The 14,862-nt window shown below is 36.0% G+C and overlaps 1 protein-coding gene across 1 annotated transcript; it reads left to right on the forward strand.

Moving 5' to 3' along the window:
• The first annotated feature begins 4,917 nt into the window (after positions 1 to 4,917).
• On the forward strand, positions 4,918 to 6,087 carry LOC118744846. Its single transcript, XM_036478219.1, has 3 exons — positions 4,918 to 5,113; positions 5,221 to 5,601; positions 5,720 to 6,087. Exons 1-3 carry the CDS (start codon positions 5,093 to 5,095, stop codon positions 5,906 to 5,908), a joined length of 591 nt encoding a protein of 196 aa, XP_036334112.1. The 5' UTR covers positions 4,918 to 5,092; the 3' UTR covers positions 5,909 to 6,087.
• The last annotated feature ends 8,775 nt before the right edge of the window (positions 6,088 to 14,862 follow it).

Raw genomic sequence — 14,862 nt, forward strand, 5'->3', positions numbered from 1 at the left:
TAGTTATGTTTAGAAAGATTGAAAAAGATAATATAAAAAAAACCATCAAAACACCGGTATTTCTTGAAAATCCCTCAATTATCAATTTCCACCAAACATGGTACATATGTATTATCCTAAGTATAAAAAAGAAACATGTTTATAATTTTGAAGTCGAGCTAAAATTTCGTCCACTCACATATAACGGTAAATTTCAGAACTACGAAAACTACAATATTTCATTAACTAAAGACGTTATGACTACATAGGCGTATCTCGGTAACCGCTTTATCGATTTCTACAAAACGTGGTTCAGTTATTTTATTAATCATCTGAGCATTTTATTGAAAATATTTGAAAATTGCTTAACATGCAAAGGTAGTTTACAAAAAGATCTAGAAACGATATATAATATCGACTGTTTGAGCCAATTGGCGGTCGTTTTGCTCCTAACGGTTCAGCGTGACACTGAACCCACAGTCCTTGTATCAAGCAAGGTATCGATACCTACTCAGTATCGAAAAGGTATCGAGTACTTGTACTTAGAATTACGATTTTGCATATTTTTCAAAGTTATTGTATTTTTTTTTTACAAAAAATATGTGTTTTTACAAGATTATTTATCTTTTAATATGTCTTCATACAAAAATTTAAGGCAACAATTATTTTTGTATAGTATTTGATTTCAAAATCAATAGAATTGAATAGAAAATAGAATCAAAAACAATAGAATACATTTTGCAAGATAAATAAGATAGATAAAGTTTTTTCATATAAAATGAGTTTAAAAAAGAACTCCTTTCTGTTATATTTCCGAAAAACATCAACTTTTCCAAGTGTTTTCATAAAAGGCGGTTTCGAGATTTTGATACAGTCGTATCTGTTTTTGAGAAAAGTCTCTCGCAAGAGACAGATGTCCCAGCAACCATTATGTATAGACGGGCTTGCTTATATAGCAGCGGAAATCTTCCCATTCCTCTAATGGGTTGCTTTTCGAAGTAGATGCTGAAGCATAATAAGTTTTGCGCTTCCGATACAAGTCCTTTTTTTCGATACTTACTTGGATCGCAGTAAAAAGTATCGAGTACAAAAATACTTGGTAAATTGAGAAAAGTATCGAGTATGTACTCAGATTTACTTGTATCGATTCATCCCTACGTTTTATTAAAGGAAATAAATTTTTGTATTAAAGAGTTTTAAGAAATTAAAACTGGCAAATGATTTTGTGTATATGACCATCGGAAGATAGCTAGAATGAAATCCTAGGTAACTTTCTCGTTTGGGAATTGCTACAAGGGAACTAAGTTAGGCGAAATTGCAATGAGCAGAGTGATAATAAATATTGGAAATTAATGGCATGAGTTGCTTACGAAAAAAAATTAAATAAATAAATATATTGGACATTTATTATCGCCTTAAAACCGTAATCATTTAGTTTTGAAATTAATTTTTTGAATGAAAACAAGTTTTCGCAGCATCTTCGCATTGACTTAGAACACCGAAGCGAAGCAGAAAAGGTAATCTTCTCAATCGGCGCAAACTTCCCGCAAGCTACATGCAATTAATCAAACTACAAATATGTATGTATGTATGCACATTAGGGTTGTTCTTATAAAATCAAAAGAACGATTTTTTTCAGTATTGCCCCCTCAATCGGTAATACCACGGTCACAGGTATCACATATAAATATTGGTCCCGATTGGAGATGGTTAAGGCGTGTCGCACAGGGGGAAAAGTACAGATTCCTCTATAGAGACTAAAAACATTAAAATTAATGTTTTTGAAGTCTAATACTTAAAATCGATACTACCACAGTCGAAGATATCACATATAAATTTTGGTCACGATTGGAGTCTGAACTTTGACCCCCGTGCGACACGCCTTAACCTACTTTAATCGGGACCAAAATTTATATGTCATATCTTCGCCTATAGTAGTATCGATTTTGGGTATTAGACAAAAACAAGTTAATTTAAATTTTTTTTTAGTCTCTATAGAGGAATCCGAAATTTGCCCCTTGTGCGACACGTCTTAACCGTCTCTAATGGGGAGCAAAATTTATATGTGTTCAGTAGTAGCATCGACGTCGGGGTTGAGGCGTAGGAAAGCTGATGGAAAAATTTGCTTTCTATATTTAAGAATCACCCTAATGTACATACATACACATATGCACTGCTTGGAAGCTTCCCAGCAAAAAAACACGATTACCACAGAAATTCAAATGGAATCAATTAGGCGATGGGAATCGCTTACCTTTTCGCTTCAAGAAGGCATTATTTTAACATGGACATGTCATGGACCGTAAGCCCTTACCCACAGCATTACCTTCAACGAAGGGAGAACGCATGGATAAACAGAATCAAGAGAAGCGACAAAGAATACTTTACCGAGAAACTAATGCAGAATGCCTAGAAAAATACATACTTAAATGTATATTAAATTAAAAATAGAAAATACTGATTGTCTTAGAAGATTAAAATTAATTAAAATTTTTATAAATCAGTTTTTATAGTTACATACGTATGTACGTACATATGTATTTAGGAATTTGGATCTTACTTAAAAATCGGTATGTACATAGATACATACATATGTGTTTAAATAATTAAACATAAAATTGTACTTCCTCACTCATGTACATCACATCATTGACTGACTTCAACTTAGGGATGTCAAAAAAACCTTCAAACATCGATGTTTGTCGATGTTTTTACGAGTCCGATGTAAAGTCAAAACATCGATGTTTTTTAATCATTTCATTTTGTACGCGCTTTAAAATTTTGAGCGGACGTTTGTTCCTTTAATAAATTCGTAAATTCCATTTAATAATTGTTCATATGTGAATAAGTGACAAATAGTTTATTTCGTATCGACTCGCCGACGAGCTGGCCATCGGCTGGTGGGCGGACCGAAAAAACAACTCGTATGTAGTACTAACTAAAATTTTTAAAACATTTACATTAAAACTACACCTCGTTTCTAAATAAAAACCCACCACAAGTTTTAACAATAAATTTTTTTCGTATATAATTTTAGATCGTTTTTTATAAAAATTTAGTTCACTCTTTAACAAAAACAATATAAATCCAATTTAAAATTGTGTGCAATATTAAACATCGATTCTTCAAACATCGATAGTCTCATTGTGATTTACAACCCTACTTTAACTTCGCTGTAAATTAAACAAAGCAAAACATGATTTTTATGTAATGGGAAATTTCCACAGAAAGTAACGGTAGAAAAAAATGTTTGGGTATTCATTCTATTTTTCAGCTTTCTACAGTGAAGCATTCTACTTTGCATTCCCCGTAATGAATCAAAGCAGCGCAATTGACAAAATATTGTAGAACATTCCACTTTGCATTACCGCCAATGCCTAAAAGAAGCGAAAAATTATATGACATTATAAGACTAAAAGCGATTACCGTTTTTTTGCTGGGTTCTCAACGGTGCTTTCCAAATCTGATGCCTCTTTCTGCTGGTTGCAGAAAACATAGATTAAGCGTACATACCTAAATATATACATACCCTGAAGAAAAAAATAACCAACTTGTAGTTAGCTTTTATGCGGGATTTCGATTAATAGTTCAATTTTAATTAGCTATGACGTAGTGCAGACGTAATCGGGAGTTTGTTTTCTATGAAACAAGTTTATAATTAAATATCTTCATATGCAAAAACTGCTTTAAGTACATACATATGTACATATGTTCACTCTTTCTTCAAAAATACTTTTTTGAATGTGGGGCAACTAAAATGAAGATCGGAGTTTTATGTTATCATTTTGAAGTTAAGTATGTCTGAGAGAATTCGAATTTGAGAACCTACAGCAGAATATGTAAATAAATACATATCGACACCTGAGTGGAAGATCGACCTATCTCGGCAGCCAGTTCGAAAACGCCATACCTCAGAAAACGTTTAAATAAGTAAAGCAAATAAATAAACAATAATAAAAATAAAAAATAAAACTTTTTTTCTTAGTGAAATTTTGTGTCTAAATGAAGTTAGTTACAAGTTAGTTGACACCTAATGCAGAGGTAACCACCCTTGACTATAACAGTTAGCTTTCCTCAAAGAAGCTATACAGATAATACTTAGGCACTCCGCACATTACGCGCCTAATCATAGTAGAGTCATCGTTTTGTCATGTCAAAACGAATGCATGACGACTCGACTTCTGCACACTTGGGCGCCCTGCGTAAACCCTGCTTGCGCGCACATTACACATTTTCTGGCCGGTCTTTCTCACTAATACACTTCCGCGAACATTTCTGCAATAAAATATTGCATACACGTTTATGGCTTAATACTATTGGCACGAGTTTTAGCCCAAAATCATTAATTTTCAATTATTATCTACTGAGATGACAAATGATTTTTATTTCGAGCACAAAAAAGTAAACAAATGCCGTTTATCAAAACGGCAAGCGCCTTACAATGTTGGGCGCTTCGATTCATGAAGTTTTAATGATTAGGCGAAAACATGATTATGAATCGTAATATACAGAGCTTCATTGAAATACATGTGTTCGGTATAAAAGCTTCATACTTTAGTACGCCGGAACGATTACACTACTATGACTAGGCGTTTAATGTGCGGATTGCCTTAGTCTTCTTTAGTTCCTTCCTAATCAACTTCAAGTTAACTTGTCGTTAGATACATTTCCTGCAGGTTGTGTATGTACATACTGCAAATGTTACGCACATACATACATACATAAATATTTCAAAGTTTACAATCAGACATACATGCATACATACATACATATATAAATATGTACATAAATCGAAAACATATGCCGATTTGAGGCTTTGGTGATGATTGCGATTGAAAAGCTACAAAATACCGGTTTTCATTAATATTTAAAGTTTTATTTAATTTTTGTTTTAACTTTTGTTTTGCTGCAGTGTTTTCGGTGCTGATATTGTGCTTAAACGTATGTTTATTAAGGCGAGTTTTTAGTAGCGCAAAACATTTGCTGTCGTACACAACTTCAAGCCTCCAAGCAAGACTTACAAAAAAATTGTATTTAAGACTGCAAAAAGAATATTTCAACAGTGCAAATTTTTGTTTAATATTGTTGCGTTTGAATATAAGTGGTCGTAAAAATGAAATTGTTTATTGGACTGGTGAGACAGCAAATACGCATTGAAAAAGTGCAATTAACGCATTGACCAACTGTAAATTTAAGTCTGCAAACTAATTTGCATTTCACATTCATTTCGTTTCGCAAAAGGTCGTAGCTGTATTCTTCATTTGCGCATGCGCCGATGTCTCGCACATTCTGCACCATAGCGTACACGAAACAACCCCGCAGCCGGGGCCACCGAATCCATACGTCTTCAGCTACCAAGCTGGACGTGCGCCGGGGCATGTCGATCGCCAGCACACCGAAGTATCTGACGGCACTGGCGTTGTACGCGGTGCCTTCTCCTATGTCGATCCCAAAAACCAGCTGCGCACTGTGCAATATGTAGCCGACAAGCATGGTTTCCATCCGCAACTCAGCCACGAACAGGAGGATACCGAGGCCGTGAAACAGGCAAAGCGGAAACATTTTGCGTTGTACAATCGCATTGCGCAAGAACATGCCGCTGACGGCGGTCACGGCGGACATGTAAGTACTGCGCGTCTAACTTGGCAATTAATTAATTCGTGCCTATCTAACATGTTTTGATGCAATACAAAAAAATCAACTTCTAATTTCCAATAAAATATCGTTATTTTCATCATAGGAAGCTTACGCTGCCGGACCGAGGAATACTGAAGCTGTTGCCTATGCCACACACAAACATCTTAGTGAATATGAACGCATCGCTGCTGAGCATGCACGCATGCGCGCCGAACTTGAGGCCCAACGATTGAACAGTCCTCAGGACGATGGCCAGTACCACGGCGAGGAAGAGCAACTGCAACATTACTAATTTTCGGCGTATCATTTTAATTTTCCACTAAAACTCAAAACTTCTTAAGTTCCCCCGTAGGTAATTTTTTAGCAGGTTTTATTTTTGTTATCTTGTTACACAATAGTTGCGTTGTGAATATGCAGAGTATGGCTGGAATTTCATTTGCATATCAATAAATGTTTATTTTCTCGCAGCAACAACATTTAATGAATTAGTAAGCAGTAGAATAAGCTGAGTCTTGAAATATATATTATTAGTCAGTTATTTATGTTAGCACTAGCTGTACCCTGCCACGCTTTGCTGTGGCATATACCTGTTATACGGATGATAAATTATTAACGAAACAAAGCATACGTTTCATATGTGTTTGGTTATGTAATAAGTACTTGTGTGCACGCAATATTTGCTGTTTTTCCATTCTCTGCATAGATATTAAGAATATCTGGTTTGCTAACACAGGAACACGCAACATCTGAGAAGCAATCCGCATGTAAATCTAAACCATACTTTTCCAAAGTTCGACCTGGAGCATTATTGATTGTGATTCCGAATGTCAATCAAATTGGGAATTGCAATCTTTTAAATTGAAATGGTGTATCGGTCGGAATCATGGGAATTCTTCACCTTTGAAAGGCCACGTTCAAAAATTCCGTTGGATGGTCTTTTTACACAACGGTGTTTATCGACGTATATGCTATTTCCTCACGTTGAATGCTGGATTGAATAACATTAGTGGTATTCACCAAAGTGAGCAAGTGACCTGGCAGTCTGGTAAAAGAGCAGATAAGCTCATGTAACGACTGTTGTCAATACCACTATTATTTAGTTGATAGACATCCTTATTATTAGCAGCAAGAATAGCCCGTTCACTGAGCCAATCGTGATTCCTATAATTAACTTTCTTAATAAACAAACATTCTTTCGATCAATTATCCTTTCGATGCTTCTAAGTTACAAAAATTATCAGGCCATAAAATTCGTCTTAATTTCTCATTGACTGGCAGCTTTCCGTTCCCAATGTCCAGTAATTGTCGCGAGAATACTTCGGCTGCAGTGTATGTTCGTCTTGTCGCAATGTTGACTATTTCAGGCAAGCATTTATCTCGTCCGCTAGTGTTAATCGAGAAACTACAGGTAATGTTTGCGTAAAATCTCCTGCGAGCAATATCAATGCATTCCCGAATGGTTGAACGTTTCCACGCGAATCTCGCAACAATCGATCAATGCCCTCAGGACGTTTTTTGTGTGCCATGGTGCACTCATCCCAAACCATGAATTTAAATTTTTGTAATTCTTTTTCCAAACCGGGAGGGACACGATATCGAACCAAAAGTATCGATATAGTACTCATTTTAAATATCGCTGTAAAAATATCGCGTACCCATTAATATCGTGATAAAAAGACTAGATATTCCAAATATCGATACCAAATTCAAAAAATTAAATCTGAATATTGGTCTCATTTTCCAATAAAGAATGAACAATTTTGTACTTTAATAAGTGGTTGCTTATATAGAGGTAAGTGTGTTACTTGACATCACCGAAGGCATGGGTTAAAATCCCGCCACATGCCAAATTAAATAAGATAGTACACATTTGTGCTCTTTAAATATATCCATATTGCTTTAAATATAAGTTCCAAAGTATAGACATATTTATGGGCGTTCCCAGGGGAAGGTCATGGCACGACATAGACTTGCATAAAATGGAATAACTAGGTAGCGCTGAAGTCAAAATAAAAAATATATTCGACATGAAATTCATCTTTTATTTGCGTTAAAATTTAATTTAGTAACAATATTAACTTTAAAATTAACCACTGGTTCCTCCGACAATCTGCTTGGTGCGCCAGGATATTCCGTAACGTGGATTCAATCAACTGCAATACTTAGGAATGAAACGATACCATGCAGGTATCGATACTTTTTTTTTGGAAGTAGTATTGAAAGAATATATCGATACCAGAAAAATATCGGATCTAAGATATCGATACCTACTCATATAGATACTTTTGGCTATGAAGATAGCTTAAATTTCGTGTTTTTATGTCTTAAATTAATTATTTCTGGGAATCCCAAAATCCAAACTACATGTTTAAAGATGAACAATATTTAACACGGACAATTAATTGGAAAATATTAAAAAAAAAAAAAGTTTTCATAAAATATTTCTGAGAAAAAGTCTTCTTTTGTTGTAGGTACTTCCCAGGAATAGAAGTTTTTCCAAAGATTTCAGTGCGGTGGAAATGTACTATGTACAAAAATTATGAGCCAAATATTTAACTACTATAGCTTCAAAAATGTTTCCATACTACTACACCTGGTAGAATTCCACATACAATAGGAACAAAATGATATAGATTAAATTTTACTAAAACAAATTCCTAAGGGCATTTAAAATATGAAAGATTTTCTAATATCTAGATACCGCGAACTAGAATAATTTTTGTATTTGACATCTACTTTTCTCCAGACTAGATGCGAAGATGGCATTCAAATTTTCTGGAATATTTTAGGTTTTCCACGATTTTCTTTTCATGAACTCCCATTGCCTTTATTGTATGTATTTCCTTGCATTTTGCTCAAGGTCTTCACATGCTAATGCGCCTTAAACCCGAAGTATTACTCAGTGAGCTTAATATCGCATTGAAACGTCTGTACTGAACATTTATCCTCTACCACTCGAACAGTTGGGCCGTGTACATATACGTCGCATTACATCGACTTTGGTGAAGCAATTGGAACGTGTATTCTCTGCTTCATATTCGGAATAACAGTTAAGGAAAACTTGCGAAGCTATTATTATATTTCAAACCTCCCTCATCTGTCAGAGGTAGTCTCGATTGCCTCTTGGCCGGCCGGTTCTAAACTACGCAGGGCCTGCGTGGTCGCCGGGAACTAGTAGGTCGCAGAGGAGTAAGCTACATACCTGCCAAAACACGGCACTCCGGACAACGACCAGATACCCCTGATGTCGCCACAACACCACCTACATGATGAGGCTGAAATGCAGGGAGCATAACGCAATGCTCTGCAAGAAATTCCTAGTAGGGTGCCACCATTTTGTGAATCCGAACAGACACCTGTTTGGGGCGGAGCTCTCGCCGGACGAAGTCCAAAGGGAGTCAGTATTGACCTACACTGACTTTCGACCTGTGAATGCCGTTTTGGGAACACAACCACCCGACGTGGACGAGACAGAGCTTCGTCTGCCTCGGGAGACTAGAACCAGAAGAGTCCAACTTCGCTCTACTTACTGCGGCAGGTTTAACCCGTATATTAGGTGTAGATGTGCCAAACGAGTGCCCGGCATGTGGAGAGACACCCCACGAATCGAAGCATCTCTTCCCATTATCCCTTAACCTCACTTAGCTAACACCCTTTTCCCTATGGACAAACCAAATCGAAGCTGCACGTGTTCTGAATATATACTACCTATATTTCATTTTAATATTGTTATTGAGATTACAAGGAATTTCATATTGTAATTGGAATAAAGTACGTGCTAGTAATGTAATATTTTCCCCCCAATTCCTTTGAAAGGAATTGAAAATGTCATATAGTTTCTTCCAATTCCATTACCGGCAATTGCAAGAGTTCTTTAGGTTTTTCAATTACTCAAAGGAATTGTTCAGTCACGAATGTAAAATGTAAAATTTTAACTCAAGTAAATTGATAAAATCAGGGAAATATTGCAATGCGGGTGTCAAACTAGAGAGTTTTAAGAAGGCTTACAGTCGAAGAGGGTTGCCACCTGTTTGCAAGTTTATCTCAATTAAATTGACAAAATAAATAAAATATTACAGTATGGGTACAAAATACATACATATTAGTACTAGCCAATGCCCGCTTGCTTCGCGGCGCCTAATAAGATCTTTTGCGTTGGCCAATACAAAAATAGCGTTTAAAAGCAAAAGCGGTCTGTAAAGTAAACATTTTTAGTTTAAATTCAAACGAATAAAGAGCAGAATCCTCCTCACACATAGGCCAAGAATAGTAGCGCTGTGATACCATATGCAATACTAATCCCTTTCGATGTCATGAGTTTTACCGATGGTCTTATTTCCGCCTGTGATATCTCTGCCAAGCGTGCGTAATATTCTTCAGCAGCCCTGAGCCCTGAGCAGTTTTGTCAATCGGACTTAGGTGCAAGATCGCATTTGAGGTGTATGAGGTCTTCAGGCAAAGGTGCGTTTACACAATGTTGCGGTCTTTACATGCATACTTAAACGAATCCTCCATTTAGCCATATGAAAAGTAAATTCATCTAAGATGAATATAGGGCCAAAGCAGACCAAACCCCGTGTGGGTTTCTATATATTCGGCTATCTGTCATGAAATGAATACGCATTATGAATTTCAATCAGATTTTATAAAATATAGCTGGTCATTTCTAGGAAACGATTTTTTCATTATGCAGGTAGCTTACTTTGTGAATTTGAACGAAATCGGTTAATAAATATGACTTCTATAAGTAACTCTACTCCAGCGCTACCACCGTGTTGTCTAGTAGGCTATAATAGGACCATACATGCAAGGTTTAACCTCCAAGAATTTGACGTGTTTTTGAGTTTAGTCCGAAATACGAAAACGGCTATAATTTTATGTTTTGTATGTACATATATGTTTCCAATGAAAAAAATAAAAAATAAATTGTCATGGAATTAATAAAGGTTTCGAATTTGCATTAACAAGATCGGTTCATAAATAGGGCTTTTATCGGGACCGTTTTCGCAAACGCTTTTTTCATCATGCAGATAGCTTTTTCTTTACTTTTATAAATAACTCGACTTCCGCGCCAGCTAGCGGTTCAATTTTTGGTAAACGTATTTTCCATCATGCTGATAGAGACATTTTGAATTTAAAAGAAATTGGTTTGTAAATATGAGTTTTATAAATAACTCGACTCCAGTGTCACCTAGCGGCTGTATTTTGCGCATACGTATTTCTCATCATGGAATTTGAATGAAATCGGTTCATAATTACGACTTTTATAAATAACTCGACCCCAGCTCCACCTAGCGAATTTTCTAGTAGCCTATAATAGGACCATATATGCAAGGTATAACCTCTGAAAATTTGACTGAAATCTATGCAGTAGGAGTACGCCATTTCGAGTAACATTTTCCATGTTAAGTATTCATGTTTTACGTTTTATATCCCAGCGCACTTGTGCACAAGGGTATTATAACTTCTTTAACATAACGGTTGTTTGTAACAGGCAAAACGAATCGAGATAGATATAGACAAATGTATACATAAAGGAACTCCGGTTAACGAAGAGATTCGGTCGTATCAGTATGGCTTGAGGAATAGCAGTTTGATGACATCGTCAGCCTTGACCTGCAAAATGATTTTTACTTCCGGGCAACGCTGGGAGCACAATGCAATCCATGTTTGCACCAGAAATATATCCCCGTTCCATTCTTTCTTGAGGAAAGAGTGAGGTAACAGTATCAGATGTCAAAATTCATTGGGCACACACGAAATAATGGCAATTTATTTCTTGACCGTTTTCTTGAGAGCTGCAGGTAAAAGTTTGATGTGAAGGGCTTTATATATAAACTTGGGATCCAGCAAAAATACCAGAAGTAATGTCAGCGTGCAGACAAAGCGAATATATCTCTTCCCAAAAAGTGCCAAATCATTATCTGCAAATCTTATCTTTATGTACATGAATGTATGTATATTGCGCAAAAAAGTAAACGTTACGAGCAAAGATGAGAAGGCTTAGGGAGATTAACTACACTTTTGCTAAGTGTTTTGCCGAGATTCTTCTCCAATTTGTCATGTGCGTCGCTATGTTGTTAAACAAATAGAGCGGCCTACAATTTTAAGTCGCTTCCGAACGGCAAATGGATTGTGTGAGAAGTTTTGTTAAGGTTGTTAAGGCAAAAATCACTCAGAGTTTCGCCATCGTCCGTCGAGGGGCGACTGCTTATTTTCGGATGTTGTTTTGACCAGGGATTGAATCGTGAAGTGATAGCGCTCACCTCAAACCACTCGGCTACACCGCCTACCTATAGAAAAACGTGTTTTTAACGCATTTAGTACTATCTATGAGTTAAGTAGTTTTAGTTGATATTAAAAAACACCATATAAATTTTTTTTTTTTGTTTTAATTTAGGATAAGAAACACAGTTTTCAAATTTCATCACTTGCCTTCAATATTTACAAAAATGGTTACGATCAAAATAAGTTGTTCCTTACAAAAATATATAATTTTTTTCATTGAAATTACTATGGAGTTATAATAAGGAGCAAAAATATTTGATTCGTTAATATACTTATTTTAGCCATAACTCAGATTTTGATGTAACTTTTTTTTAGCTTTATTTTTTGCCCTTTTAACCTTTCCTCTGGGAACTTTCTGGCAACACTGACCTGCACCATTTAAAATCCAGAAACATATCTAACATACATACTTATGTAAGTCTCTGTCCAAACCGACGAGCGGTTGCAGTGGCAAATAAGAATAACATGCTATTTTATGACTACAAACAGCTAAATCATTCACTCATCGAATTTGATAACGTTAATATCTTTTAAACCACTTTTAAAATAGCTTTTCAAATAAATTCGTGAAAGTTTGCAGTGCGATAGCATACTATACGTATCTAAAGGCGTTTTCGTTTATACAAACAATGTTGCCTTTTCATTGCCCGGTTCTTAGTGTTTGTGTTGAAAGTGCAATGAGAAGATAACATTTTTCGGTAGAAATACATATGTATGTAGATAAGAGATACGAGTCTTTTGTGCATGTCGTTATCTTTTTATGTATAGAAAGGCCAAGGGCGTAGTCAGGTAGTGGCATATACCAGCACGGGCATGATAAGTGACTTATACAGGCCTATTCTGCGTTGGTAACAAAAATTTTGTTACCGGTAAATAAAGTTCCTAGTAATTTTTAAACCCTTTCCGCATTCTGTGCACTGATCAATTTTGTTACCACCTCATAAGCAGGTAACAAAATATTGCCCTGTGAAGTATGCAACGCCAGAATTTATACAAAACTTCATAGCTGAATTGCTGAATAGATTAAATTGTTACCAAGGTACTTAGAATTGCGGTTACAAGAAGTGGTGTTATTTTTTGGTAACAAAATTTTCCGGTGTCAAAATATTCGGTAGTAAGCAGGATAGACCTGATAGAGTGTGGTTTTCGTACGTCGAAAGAGGAATTCACTTCTGAATTGCCTGCTTAGACCAAAGTAGCACGTGTTGGCAAGAGTGATTCTGCTTTGCATTTCGGCCCTGACATTATTATCGATGCTAATGCAGGTTGCCAAGAATTTTTAACCTTCTCGAAATTATAACTGTCAACAATGACCTGAGTGCCGAGGCGCGAATGCGCTGACTGTTGGATTTATGACATCTACCTCCAGAGTCATTTGCTTTGCTTTATTATCCATCTTGATGTCAAATATATTTTACTGAAGCTTAAAAAGCATATTTAAATTCATCTGCAATGCCAAATAATAGTGGGATTCAAGAAATGTCGCAAAGTTGTTGGAAATGTCGCATTTGTCGCAGAATTTGCCACCTTGCGACACATCTGATTACTTTAGTATTGAAACTTTCTTGCGACATTTGCATACTATTTGAGCTGGCAATCATTGCAAAGTCAAAGTCGCGAAACACATGTGTTTGTATTGTCTGCAAATACTTCAAGAAAAAGTATATCACTTAAGGTTGCTTCGAAATTTAACTGCAAAAACTTTTCCTTTTCTCTAACGCGCGGCATTTTTAAAAAATTTAAGATTTGTAATCCGGAGTTGTGATAAGTCGTTCATACAACTTTGTTCGCAACATTGCCATTTCGCCAAAAATGCCACTTTGCGACTTTTTATGAATCGCACTATTATAAACTTATATTTTCGCGCAAATTGCAAATAGGAAAAGCCCTTCTAGAAGGCATGCAGCAATTTGTTGGTGGCTTCTCTTTATAAGGCCTACATAAATTATCTTCAGGGTAGTTGTCTTTAAATTCCATAAGGATTTTTGTAAGTAATCTACCGCCTTAGGTATCAGTGGCGTAGCCAGGATTTCGCGAAGGGGGGCGGATGAAAAAAGCTTCAGCGATAGCTTAAAGGTGAGAGCCTCAATGGCTAGAGACGTCGCCTGTGTGTAATTTTTCATACATATAGTGGTGGAAAATAAATAAATAATAAATTAACAAAATTTTTCCTATTTGTCTTATGTTTGTTTAATATTTATCTATATATTTAACAACAAAGTTGTGTTAGTTACACCATTTATAACTCAAGAACGGCTGGACTTTTTGTTATGATATTTGTTTTTTGAATTTGTCTACCTTCCGAATAGCAGAATAACTATTAAAACAACCGCTAGGTGGCGTTGGAGTCGAGTTATTACTAAAAATCGTGTTTGACCATATCAGAATAGGAAAGACCTCTCCGAGCCGCTTCCTACAAAACGGGGTTTCAGACAGCGTGACTCCCTTTAATGCGATTTCTTTAATCTGATGTTGGAGAAGATAATAAGAACTGCAGAACTGCATATTCGCGCCTTGGCACCCACGTCACTGATGGCAGTTATAATTTCGAAAAAGTAAAAAATTTAAATTTTCAGCATTAACACCAATAATAAATGTCAGCATGGAAATCCAACGCAGAATCACTCTTTCCAACAAGTGCTACTTTGGACTGAGTAGGCAATTCAGGAGTAAAGTCCTCTCTCGACGTACGAAAACCACACTATAAGTTAGTTATCATGCCCGTGTTGGTATATGGCGCCAAAGCATGGACAATGCCTAAAAAGTATTAACTCAGCACATCACTAGAAACAGGCAACATGTAAACACAAAACAGCTGATATGCACTTTAACGCTTTATCCGTTTTTACCCGGACTGTTTTGGGCAGGAAGAAGAAGACACTTACGATCCAATACGTTCCAATTTTCGCTCTCTATTACCCATTTTGTTGAGTACGGGAATGATTCCTGGGCTATTTT

This window comes from Rhagoletis pomonella, unplaced genomic scaffold (genome assembly GCF_013731165.1).
Source record: "Rhagoletis pomonella isolate Grant_MI unplaced genomic scaffold, Rhpom_1.0 Rhpom_scaffold_00008, whole genome shotgun sequence".
Lineage (NCBI taxonomy): Eukaryota > Metazoa > Arthropoda > Insecta > Diptera > Tephritidae > Rhagoletis > Rhagoletis pomonella.